At 44.5% G+C, this 12,706-nt stretch overlaps 1 protein-coding gene across 1 annotated transcript in view; it reads left to right on the top strand.

Moving 5' to 3' along the window:
• Window positions 1-12,706, top strand: part of LOC121272235 (retinal guanylyl cyclase 2-like) — a 70,179-nt gene that overhangs the window by 41,630 nt on the left and 15,843 nt on the right. The window contains exons 12-15 of the mRNA XM_041178762.1: window positions 1,187-1,343; window positions 3,170-3,319; window positions 7,737-7,885; window positions 9,206-9,369. Coding sequence (XP_041034696.1) covers window positions 1,187-1,343; window positions 3,170-3,319; window positions 7,737-7,885; window positions 9,206-9,369 — 620 coding nt within the window. The remainder of the gene's footprint in view (window positions 1-1,186; window positions 1,344-3,169; window positions 3,320-7,736; window positions 7,886-9,205; window positions 9,370-12,706) is intronic.

The following is a 12,706-nucleotide window of genomic DNA, read 5'->3' on the forward strand; positions in this document are numbered from 1 at the left end:
TAAGGCCTTACTTCCAGCCATTGATTGATTCTCGTGATAAGAAAATTTGCTTATAATGGTCAGGATCCTGGAACTCCCTCCCTAACAGCACGGTGGGTGTACCTACACCGCACGGACTGCAGCGGCTAAGAAGCCAGCAGTTCACCGCCACCTTCTCAAGGGGCAATTAGGGATGGGCAGTAAATGTTGGGCCCAGCCAGTGAAGCCCACATCCCCGTGAATGAATAAAAGTAGTGGTCAGAATGCCTTCTCGGTTCAGTTACATGAAAAACAGTAATGGTCTCAGCCATCAAATCTATTCCTTGAATCAAAGGTTTTGTCAATGAACATGATGCAGCAACCACACTGGGACGGGTTCATTTAGAGCATTGTGTTTATTTTAAAATAGTCATTTGAAAATGTAAGCATAAATGATTTTTTTTCCCTCCCCACCCCACCATAAAAATATGGTTCTTATTTTTCCTGACTTATCCGTGACTCTGTTTGTAGCACACTCCTCCCCTCTTAATCACAAGACTCCAGGTTCAAGTCCCACTCCAGGGCCCGAGCGCAAAAAAATCACGGCTGACCCTCCAGTGCAGCGCTGAGGGAGGGCAGCACTGTCGGCGGTACTGCCTTTCAGATGAGCCGTCAAGCCGAGGGCCCTGCCTGCCAGCTCAGGTGGACGCGAAAGGGGAAGAAGCAGGGGAAGCTCTCCCCAGTGTCCTGGCCAACATTTATCCCTCAGTCAACATCAGGAAGAAACGGATAATCAGGCCATTATCACATTGCTGTTTGTTTGGAGTTGGAGTTTGCTGAGTGTAAGTTACATGTCATGTTTCCTGCAGTAGAACAGTGACCCCACTTCAAAAGAAAAAGTACTTCATTTGGCTGTGCAGTACTTTGAGACCTCAGTGGTTATGGAAGGCGCTATATAAATGCAAGTCTTTTCCATATTTTAGGCTTCTTTTTGCATATTGATGCGATCCAACTGGAGATATTTGGGAGCTGCAAGTTGGGAGTATTAAGAACTTGGATGTGGGCTGGGAGTTGCGGGTTGCCTGATCTATGCGAGCCCTAGGCTCTCTGCAGTTGTGTGGTAAAGCAATGCATGCCGATCACCTCCGTAGCAGCCTGACGGGGGCGTAAGGTTTGAAACAGCAGTCGGAATGCTTTGGGATTCATGCTAATCTGCTCCGTTTCACAGGGCATGAAATTCCTGCACCTCCGAAACCTGGTTCACGGGCGTTTGAAATCCAGGAACTGTGTGGTGGATGGAAGATTTGTGTTAAAGGTGACGGATTATGGTTATAATGAGTTACTGGAGGTTCAAAAGGTTACACGGATGGAGCCAAACTCAAAAGGTAAAACGCAAGCTGCTATTGACCCTGTTCACCGTGTGATACCTTGGCTTGTCAACTTAATGTTGGCCGAGAGCCAAATTTACTACAGTATTTTCCTGGTGGCCTTAGTCACAGAAAGGTAACTTTTTCCAAATTAACCAGGGCGGGTTTTAAGAACATAGCATAAGTAGTAGGAGCTGGAGTAGGCCACTCAGCCCCTCGGGCCTCATCCACCATTCAATAAGATCAGGGCTGATCTGACTGAGGCCTTAACTTCATGTTCCTGCCTGTTGCATATAACCCTTGACTCCCTGTATCCATCTAACTCAACCTTGAATGTATTCAATGACCCGGCCTCTACTGCTCACTGGGGAAGAGAATTCTACAGACTAACGACCCTCTGAGAGAAGAAACTCTTCCACATCTCCGTCTTAAATGGGGAGATCCCTTATTTTTAAACTGTGCAGCCTGGTTTGAGATTGCCCCCATGGGGAAGCATCTACCCTGTTGAGCCCCCTCAGAATCTTTTATGTTTCAATAAAATTGCCTCTCATTTTTCTGAACTCCAATGAGCATGGGACCAACCTGCTCAACCTTTCCTCATAAGACAAATTCTTCATCCCAGGAATTGGCCGAGTGAACCTTCTCTGAACTGCCTCCAATGCAAGTACGTCCCTCCTGGGGAAAGGAAATCAAAACTGTACACTTGACTCCAGGTGTGGTCTCGCCAATTCCCTTTACCACTGTAGCAGGACTTCCCTACTTTAATATTCCATCCCCCTTACAATAAAGGCCAACATCCTGTTCGCCCTCCTAATCACTTGCTGTATCTGCATACTGACGTTTTGTGATTTGTGTACCAAGACACCCAGATCCCTCTGTACTGCAGCGTTCTGCAGTCTCTCTCTCTCCATTTAAATAATATGCTGTTTTTCTATTCTTCCTGCCAAAGTGGATAACCTCACATTTTCCTACATTGTATTCCATCTGCCAAATTTTTTCCCACTCACTTAACCTATCCGTAACCCTTTGCACTCTTTGTATCCTCCTCGGAACTTCTGAACATAGTTCCCCAAGTGAAAAAAATCTGGGTTTGTTTCATTCTTGGGATGGTCACGAGGGTCGTGTGGTTGCTGGGGGTGGGGTTGTCTTGCCCTCTCAGAGACCACCAAGCTCTTTACAGCCAATGAAGTACTTTTTGAAGTGTAGTCGCTGTTGTAATGTAGGAAACGCTGGAGTCAATTTACACACAGCAAGCTCCCACAAACAGCAGTGAGACACTGACCAGATAATCCGTTATAGTGATGTGGATTGAGAGAACAATATTGACCATGACACTGGGGGGAGGGGGGGGGACCCCTCCCCCACCTGCTGTTCTTCTTCAAAATGGTGGCCATGGGAACTTTTAAGTTCACCTGAGAGGGTAGACAGAGTTTATCATCTCATCCAAAAGTTGGGACCCTCACTGGGAGTGTTGGTCTGGATTGTGTGCTCAAGCCTCTAGAGTGGGACTTGAACCTGCAACCTTCTGGCTTAGAGGCAGGAGGGGTACCACTGAACCACAGCCGACAGCAGGAATTGGATGCAAGTGTGTTAAGCACTATGTCACTGATGTTTTCCTCTGTGCTTTTTAAGAGCAGGCATTCAGATTGGCAGCTTTGCATTGATGTGTTTGACACATTCTTGTTACACTCCCCTGTGGCCTATTCACACACAGGGGCACCACATTAAAAATTAACTGACCTGTGTAAAAATGATTGCTCAGAGAATTCTGCATTTGCAAATGAAGGTTTTTTTTCAATGGGAATTTACCACTCTGCTCTAATTCCTGCTTTTTGTGCCATTAGATCAGCTTTGGACGGCACCAGAACTTCTCCGAGACTCTCACCTGGAGCGGAAGGGGACTTTTCGTGGAGATATCTACAGCTTCTCCATCATCATGCAGGAGCTGATAGTGCGAGCACCCCCATTCTCCATGTTGGAACTGTCTCCTAATGGTACACCCAGGATAACGTATTGACAATGTAGACTTGTGTCCTTAATCTGGGGAAAAAAACACATTAGCTGATGGGACAAGTACTAGGGGGGACAAGATTTAAGGATTTGGGCAAGGGGTATGAGGGAGGACTGTGAGGATGAACTTTTTTAAAAAATGCAACGAGTGGTAAAGACCTGGAACTCGCTGCCCACAAGGGGGGTGGAAGTGGAGACGATGAATGATTTCAAAAGGAAATTGGATGGGCACTCGAGGGATATAAACTCGCAGGGATACGAGGGGGAGAGCGGGGGAAATGGGGCTGACTGAAATGCTCCACAGAGAGCTGGCATGGACTGAGATGGATGGGCCAAATGGTTCCTTTCGGTGCTGTAGTGACTTTATGATAGCAGGATAGATACAGACGAGGAAAGCAATTTGCCTCTTCATTCCTACATCTTAAAAAATCTGCATCAAACTGCACCTTCCCTATTTGACCGCCAAGGTTAAGATAGCTCAGCATGCAGAGTGAATAGAAACTGCTCTCCTAGCAGAGGTGAGCAGAGAGGAGGAGCGATCGAGATCCAGCTTTGCTTTTTATAGCCCGTGCTCAGTTGGTAGCCCTGTTTCTCTCTCACCTCTACATCAGAAGGTTGTGGGTTCAAGTCCCACTCCACAGACGTGAGCACAAAGCTGACAATCCCCCATGCAGTGCTGAGGGAGCGCTGCACTGCTGGAGACGTCATCATTGGGGTGAGGCACCAAACCACGAGCCCCCTTAGGTGGGCAGAAAAGACCCCGTGGTCATCAATTCGAAGAGCAGGGGAGTTTCTGGAGTGTGTCCTGGGGTCAGACTGCCTGTTACTCGCTATCCCTGTGAAGATCTGCCTAACACCGGCTCTGGACTTGGTTCCCTCCAGATTAAATTTATGCCCCCATGTCGTGCGCCTCATTTGTGCATAGCAAGATCCCATGAATGGCAATGTGATCATGACTAGATCATTTTTTTTTTAGTGATGCTAGTTGTGGGATGAATAGATCAGGGGTGGGAGGAGCCTTTAAAAAATTTATCAAATGTAGAAACTATTGTGATGAAAGCTCGGCATATCTGAACCAAGCACTTGGCCAGTTGCCAAACATGTCTGGTAGAATATATAATTTGCATGTGATGTTATTTTATACTTTTCAATGAGATCGCCCCTCATTCTTCTAAACTCCCGGGAATATAGGCCTAGTCTACTCAATCTCTCCTCGCAGGACAATCTCGTCATCCCAGGAAGCAGTGGAGTGAACTTTTGTTGCACTCCCTCTAATTTAGTGTTTGGCACCTTTCTTAGCTGAAGAGCCTTGTAAGAATAAATGCCTAAAATAAAAACCATTGCAAGCTGCAAAATGAAAACTTGGCGTTTCGAATCCAAACACTTGACCAATTGCCAAGTGTCTCTGGTAGAATTTTTAAAAATTCATTTACAGGATGTGGCTTGGTCAACATTTATTGCCCATCCCTAATTGCCCTTGAGAAGGTGGTGGTGAGCTGCTGCCTTCTTGGACCTGTCAGGAAGACATAATAACTTTCACAATGTTATGGGGATTTATTGTAAAGTAGATTAATAAAGTGTGCATGCGTGTATGACTTAATTGAATTAAGGGCAATTGGTCTGAAGGCTTTGATGTATTAGAAGATAAACAAAGTTTGAAATGTTAAGTAGGTAAACATATGTGTAAAGGGAACATTTGCATTGTGAAATAAACCAGACTAGCTTGAATTCAAAGGAAGGGTGAAATGCATCACCTAGCCAGGTGAAGTTAAGAAACTGTGTTATTTTTCCCAGAGGTTACTGATAAAATTGGCACTATGAGAGATTTTTGTGAATAGAGAGGGAAAGTCCAATGACATAGTGAAACAATGGGGATTTGTATTCAAAGGGGAAAATATGTATAAAAGAGAGAAGGCTGTGTGTAAGGGAAAGCATTCTAAGATCTAAAACAAGTGTGAAAAGTCTCCAACATTTAAGCCTCAAGCTGCAATCTACAAAGAACTGAAGTTAAGAAAACTCATTTTGAATTGGATTGTTCAGGGTATCATGTTTCTTTGCCTGGGTATCTTAAAATCTATGTATCTTACTGTTGCCTTAATGAAAGTGTAACTGGGAGTTAGATTAACTAGGGGATTTAGAAGTTATCGTAATAGAAATTTGTAGATCTATGCATGTGGTTAAGATCATTTCTTCTATTAATAGCAGTTTAATTTAGTTTTGTAAGAAACCTATAAGACTCGGTGGTCTTATTACTACTGAATTCAAGGCACACAACTCGAAATTTATACAAAGTGCAAAACAAGTTTCAAGTTTCCCTCTGGGATTTGAGCAGCTCAGCTTTTGCCATCGGCTGCGCCATAACAAACTGCTGTAGTCCCTGTGGTGTATGTGTACCCACAGTGCTGTTAGAGAAGGAGTTCCAGGATTTTGACCCAGTGACAGTGAAGCAATGGCCGATATAGTTCCAACTCAGCAAGGTGAGCGGCTTGGAGGGGGACTTTCAGGTGGTGGTGTTCCCATCTATCTGCTGCCCTTGCCCTTCTAGGTGGTAGCAGTTGTGGGTTTGGAAGGTGTCTAACGAGCCTTGGAGAGTTCCTGCAGTGCTGCCACTGTTCGTCGATGGTGGAGGGAGTGAATGTTTGTGGATGCGGTGCCAGTCAAGTGGGCTACTTTGTCCTGGATGGTGTCAAGCTTCTTGAGTGTTGTTGGAGCTGCACACATTCAGGCAAGTGGAGAGTATTGCTTCACACTCCTGACTTGTGCCTTGCAGATGGTGGACAGGCTGTGGGGAGTCAGGAGGTGAGTTACTCACCGCAGAATTCCTAGCCTCTGACCTGCCCTTATAGCCACAGTATTTACATGACTAGTCCAGTTCAGTTTCTGGTCAACAGTAACCCCCAGGATGTTGGTAGTGGAGGATTCAGCGGTGGTAATGCCATTGAATGTCAAGGGGTGATGGTTAGCTTCTCTCTTATTGGAGATAGTCATTGCCTGACACTTGTGTGGCATGAATGTTACACGAATGCATAATTTGCATATTAAATTAAATAAAATAGGCATTGCTGAAAAAGACGTTGTTGAAGCTTTTTGTCTTGCCCTCATCAGGACAATTCGCAAGGATACTAAATTATAAATGGAACAACAATTTATACTGCATGAGAAGAGAGTGCTGATGGTTTGGCAAGTGGACTCAAATGGTCCTGAATTGTCCTGATAAGAAAAGCTTTGACAACATGTGTCTTTTTTTCAGCAATACTCGAGTTCTGTAACAAAAGAAATGAAAGCAAAATTCAAATCATCCTAACTCTGAATTATCGCACTTTTAAACCTATTTTAAATCTATAATTTTGTCAGTGAAATCGTCTTTAAAGTAAACTTTCACTCAAGATGCCCACAATTAAGACCCACTTTTCAGCTGTTGACCCTCGTGATTAAAAAAAAAGCGCTTATAATGGCACATTCAGAATGATTTATCGGTTGTTACATTAGAAACAATAACGGTCACAACCATAAAACATGTTCTTCGAACCAAACGCATTATCTGTAAGTATGATGTAGCTGTACCACACAAACAGGTTTATTTAGAGCACGGTGTTGTTTTTTGTTAAAACAATCACTTGAAAACGTAAAGTGCAGCAAAATGATTAGTTTTTATTTCATCCCCCACTATAAAAACACGACTCCAACTTTTCTTGACTTACTTTTTGTTAGACTTTTTCCATGAAAGTGCAAGAAAGGTTGGGAGCCGCAAATGAGATGTGAAGGCAGACCTGGAAAGGATGTTGTGTCTTGGGGTGAGTCCAGAACTAATGGGCACTGTTTTAAAATTAGGGGTCGCCTCCTTGAGGACAGAGCTGAGGAGGATTTTTTCTCTGAGGGTTGTGCGACTTTGGAACTCTCTGACTCAGGAGACGGAGGAGGTTGGGGGGGCGGTGGGGGGGTTGTCACTGAATATTTTAAGGCAGAGTTAGGTAGGTTCTTTTGTTAGGCAAGGGAATCAAAGGTTAAGCAGGTGTAGGGATGGTGGAGCTCGAAACACAAACACATCAGGCATGACCTCATTGAGTGGCAGAGTGCTGACTGGTCTACTTCTGCTCCTATTTCGTGTATTCGTATGTGGGTCTGGAGTCACTGGCCGCAGGACCCCTCCTCTAAAACCACTCACCAATTTTCCGTTGTCTCACCCACATCTACTGTAAGGTGCTTTTCCATTGTTAGGGGCCGTTATTAAGATTTTTTTTAATGGGGCTAATCAGTTATTGAGCACTGCCCAATCGTCGGTAGGAACAACCCCGCAGTGTCCGGTCTTGCCGATGGAAGACAAAGGCCTTGCGCCCCCTGAATAAAAGCTTTTGCAGTCACTGGGGTGGTTTTCCACTATTCTTTCAAATTCCATTGCAGATATCATTAAGAAAGTGCAGAAGCCTCCGCCTCTTTGCCGGCCATCCGTCTCGGTGGACTTGGCGCCCCTGGAATGCATCCAGATCATGAAACAATGCTGGAGCGAGCAGCCGGAGAGGCGACCAAACTTCAATCAAATCTTTGACCAGGTCAGCACACCACCCACACCACCACCCCCCCCCCCCACCCCCTAACCCCTGCATGGGGGTGGTCTCTTTCCCTATCGCGTTGCTTCTTGCTCTTTGGGGTGCCAACATCGACTGTGTAAAAATGGAAAATTTTAACACCCCACCCCCGCACCGTAGGATAAATTGTTCTAATCATTTGAAATTTGGCGTTCTTGCATTTGTCCTGATGAGTGCAAGACAAAAAGCTTCTGCAACATCTCTCTCTTTTCAGTAACATTTAAGTTCTTTATTACCGAGTGACTTAAATGCAAATGTGCGGTGTTTATTTCAACTACTAATCATATTCGGAGGTGAGGATCAGTCAATACTTTTTGAATTTATGGGATGGAAGCATTGTGCTAAAGTTAGTGGATCAGTAATCCAGCTGCCAGAGGAGACGGTGACTTAGTGATGATGTTGCTGGACCAGTAATCCAGAGACTCAGGCTAATACTCTGGGAATATGGGTTCAAATCCCACCAGGGTAATTCAGTTAATAAATATGAAATTGAAAACTTGCCCATTGTTAAGGACTAGCTTTCAGTGATGGTGACCATGAAACTTTCATTGATTGTCATAAAAACCTGGTTCACTAATATCCTTTACCCATCCTTACCCGGTCTGGCCTACATGTGACTCCAGACCCACAGCAATGTGGTTGACTCTTAACTGCCCTCTGAAATGACCTAGCTAACCATTCAGTTCAAGGGCAATTAGGGATGGGCAAGGAATGCTGGCCTTGCCAGCGACACCCACATCCCAAGAAATAATAAAGGAAAAAGCTTCAGAAACCTGAGCTCAATCCCATCATAGAAACTGGATTTAAGTTGAATTTATGGAATAAAATACTCATTATTCATAATGATCGTGAAACTACTGGGGGAGGAAATCTGCCACCCTGACCCGGTCTGGCCCACAATTGACTCCAGACCCTGCAGCAATGTGGTTGACTCTTAGATGCCCTCTGAAATGGCCCACTCAGTTATACCAAACCGCTTCAGAGAAACGGCACTGACGGTGTACCTACATCACACGGACTGCAGCAGTTCAAGAATGCAGCTCACCACCACCTTCTTGTGCCATTAAGGATGGGCAATAAATGCTGTTCAGTAAACAAATGAAAAAAAAAATGGTTTTATTGACCTTAAAACGCATGAGTTTTACAACAACTTGTGATTCTTTGAAATTTGCCATTCTTGTATTTGTCCTGATGAGGACAAGACCAAAGACTTTGGCAACACGCCCCTCTCTTCTGCAATATTCAAAAGCTGATTTTCCTTTTGTTTCTTGCTTCTGCCGGCAGTTTAAAAACATTAACAAGGGGAAGAAGACCAACGTTATCGACTCGATGCTACGGATGCTGGAGCAGTACTCCAGCAATCTAGAGGACATGATCAACGAGAGGACAGAGGAGCTGGAGATTGAGAAGCAGAAAACTGACCAGCTCCTGACGCAGATGTTGCCACCGTGAGTGCCAAATGCAAACCCTTCCGTCGGGCTCCTCCCATGAATGGAGCTGACATCTTAATTAGGCTCAGGGTGGGGTGGTGAGTTTAGCTGGGATGACATCCCCTTCCAGTGCAGTACTGAGGGAGTGCTGCACTGCCAGAGGTGCCATGTTTCAGATGAGACTTCAAGATGAAGTCCAGTCTGCCTCTTAGGTAGTCATAAAAGAACGCACGGCCACTATTTCAAAGGATAACAGGGAAGGGAAGTTCTCCCGGTGCCCTGGGCCAGTACTTATCCCTCAACCAACATCACTAAAATAGATTATAGATTATCACATTGCTGTTTGTGGGAGCTTGCTGTGTGCAAATTGGCTGCTGCGTTTCCTATATTACAACAGCGACTACGCTTCAAAAATAATTAATTTGCTCTAAAGTGCCTTGGAATGTCCTGAGGTCATGAAAAGTGCTATATAAATTGTCATGAAACTATAATATATTTCATAATATTAATGTAGGCTTATGGGTGTGAGTGTGGATGGTTCTGTCTGTGTGACTGATTTAATTGAATTAGAGTCAGATAGACTACAAGGTTGAAATGATCAAATGGGTTAGGTGTAAAGCAGACTTTTGAAATAGAGATGGACCGGGGGGATGAGGGTTCCACAGATAAGTTGTGAATGAAATTTGCAAATTTTAGATAAGTGAAGGAGTTGTTTGGGTTTCAGACAGATGGTAGAATGTTTACAACTAACAAAGTAAATAGGGCAAGGTTATTATGTTTATTTTTCACAAAAGCTACTGACCATATCGGCAACATGAAAGATTTTTATATTATGGGTGAAGTTACAAAGACATGGAAAAATGGAATTTGCAGATTAAAGAGAGAGAAACATATATAAAGAGGAATGAAAGGCAGTGTTGGGGGGCTATGTAAGAACTAAAAGGAGTGTGTAAAACAGCCTTGGGGAAGCCTCCAGCCGTTTTGGCAAAAGTTTGCTGTGTCCGGTTATTAAAGTTGGGGAAAAGCCTTTGGAATTCCATTGTCGAGTGGGTGCATGTGGTAACCTTGTTGGATTTGCTTATTTAAATTTAAAATCTATTTTGGGCTGATGCTTTAGCGGGTGTGTGAAGTTGAGAGCCAGCTTAATTAGGAAGCTTGGAATTTGTTATAATATCAAGTAACTGTAATCTTTTCTCTGTGTTTGAATTCTTCTGTCAATAAATGTTTTAATTTAATTTTTAAAAATATCTAAAGTTGTTAGCGGACTCATTACTTCTGAATTCAGTGCACAAATCTCCTCATGATAAATCCAAATTGCAAAATTTGATAGCTTGGCCAAGTTTCCCTTGTGGGTTTGGTCTTTCTGGCACATGTCACCTGCCACGTCATAACAAGATGCAGGTCTCTCTCTCTCTCTCTCTCTCCCTCATGTCAATGCATTTGAGTTCAGGATTGGAATAAGAACATAAGAAATAGGAGTAGACCATTCAGCCCCTTGAGTCTGTTCCATCATTGAATAAGATCATGGCTGATCTAATTGTGGCCTTAACTCCACTTTCTTGCCTGCTGCCACCCCCCCCCACCCCCCACCCTGCCCCATAACCCTTGACACCCCCCTCCGCCCCCGTAGCTCAAAAATCTGTCTAACCCAACCTTGAATATATTCAATGACCCACTGATGGCTGGGGAGGAGAGTTTCAAAGGCTAACAGCCCTCTAAGAGAAGAAATTCCTCCTCTTTTCGTCTTAAACGGGGAGACCCCTTATTCCTGAAACTGTGCCCCTAGTCCTAGATTCTTTCACGAGGAGAAACCCTGTCGAGCCCCCTTAGAATCTTATATGCCTCAATAAGTTCACCTCTCATTCTTCTAAATTCCAAAGCCTATAGGCCCAACCTTCTCAACCTTTCCTCACAAGGCAGCCCCTTCATCCCAAGAATCAGCCGAGTGAACCTTCTCTGAACTGTCTCCAATTCATTATATCCCTCCTTTAAACATGGAGGCTGAAACTGTACACAGTACTGTCGGTGTGGTCTCACCAATGCCCTGTGCAGCTGTAGCAAGACCTCCCTACGTTCATACTCCATCCCCTTTGCAGTAAAGGACAACATCCCATTTGCCTTTCTCTACCTGCATGCTCGCATTTTTATTATTTGTGTATGAGGGCACCCGGATCCCTCATACTACAGCCTTCTCCGGTCCCCCTCCATTTAAATAATAATCTGCCTTTCTATTCTCCCCATCAAATTGGACAACCTGACATTTTTCCCACATTGTACTTCAGTAGTGTAGGTAGATTGGAGAAGTTGGGACTGTCCTCTGTGGAGAAGGAAGGAGATTTGATCGAGCTGTACAAAATTACGTGAGGCCTGGGCAGAGTAGATAGGGAAAAAATATTACCATTGACGGAAGCATCAAGAGCGAGAGGACTCAAATTTCAGGTAAATGGCACAAGAAGCAGTGGAGACGTGAGGAGAAACCTTTTCACGCAGCGAGTGGCTAGGGTCTAGAATGTGCTACCTGAGGATGTTTTGGAGGCAGGTTCAATTGTGGCTTTCAAAAGGGAGTTGGATACCCAACTGAAAAGAGAGAATGTGCAGGGTTACGAGGAGAAGGTATGGGAGTGGCTCTGGGTAAATTGCTCCTATGGCGAGCTGGTGCAGACAGGATGGGCCGAATGAACTCCTGTAGCGGTTCTGTCATACTCCAATGATCAAGTTAAGCGAGTGGGCAAAAACTTATTCGGGTTAAACAGGACATGAACGCTCACACCCTGGGCTCGTTGAGCGAGATACTGGAGGGTTTGTTCCATCCCACCTCACCCCCCCAACTCTGGAACTTGGCAGAGTTAGGAACAAGGGTGTTAAATGGTCAGGGAAAAAAGATTAGATAAAATGTAAGATTCCTACAAGTTTTAGCATTTAATAGAAGAGATTTCAGAAAGGCGATTTATTTACCATATATTCTTATATTTTATTTGACCCATATTTCTTAAGTTAGGCTGTTCTGCTTTGTTTACAGTTGTTTAACAAAAAATGACATAATGCCAATGCATACACTCTCTAACAGTCACTAACGCCCAAATTAATGCTGGGAATTCTGCAGTGAGTGATTCATTTCCTGACTCTCCAAAGCCTGTCCACCGTCTACGAGGCACGAGTCAGGAGTGTGATTGGAATACTCTCCTCTACTCTGGATGAGTGCAGCTCCCACAACGTTCAAGAAGCTCGACTCCATCCAAGACAAAGCAGCCCTACTTAACTGACACCCCATCCACCACCTTCAACATTGCCCCCCCCCTCCGCCACCGAGGCACAGCGGCAGGGGTGTGTCCCATCCATAAGGTGCACTCCAGCG

The sequence above is a fragment of the Carcharodon carcharias genome, chromosome 33, assembly GCF_017639515.1.
Source record: "Carcharodon carcharias isolate sCarCar2 chromosome 33, sCarCar2.pri, whole genome shotgun sequence".
Taxonomy (NCBI): Eukaryota; Metazoa; Chordata; class Chondrichthyes; order Lamniformes; family Lamnidae; genus Carcharodon; species Carcharodon carcharias.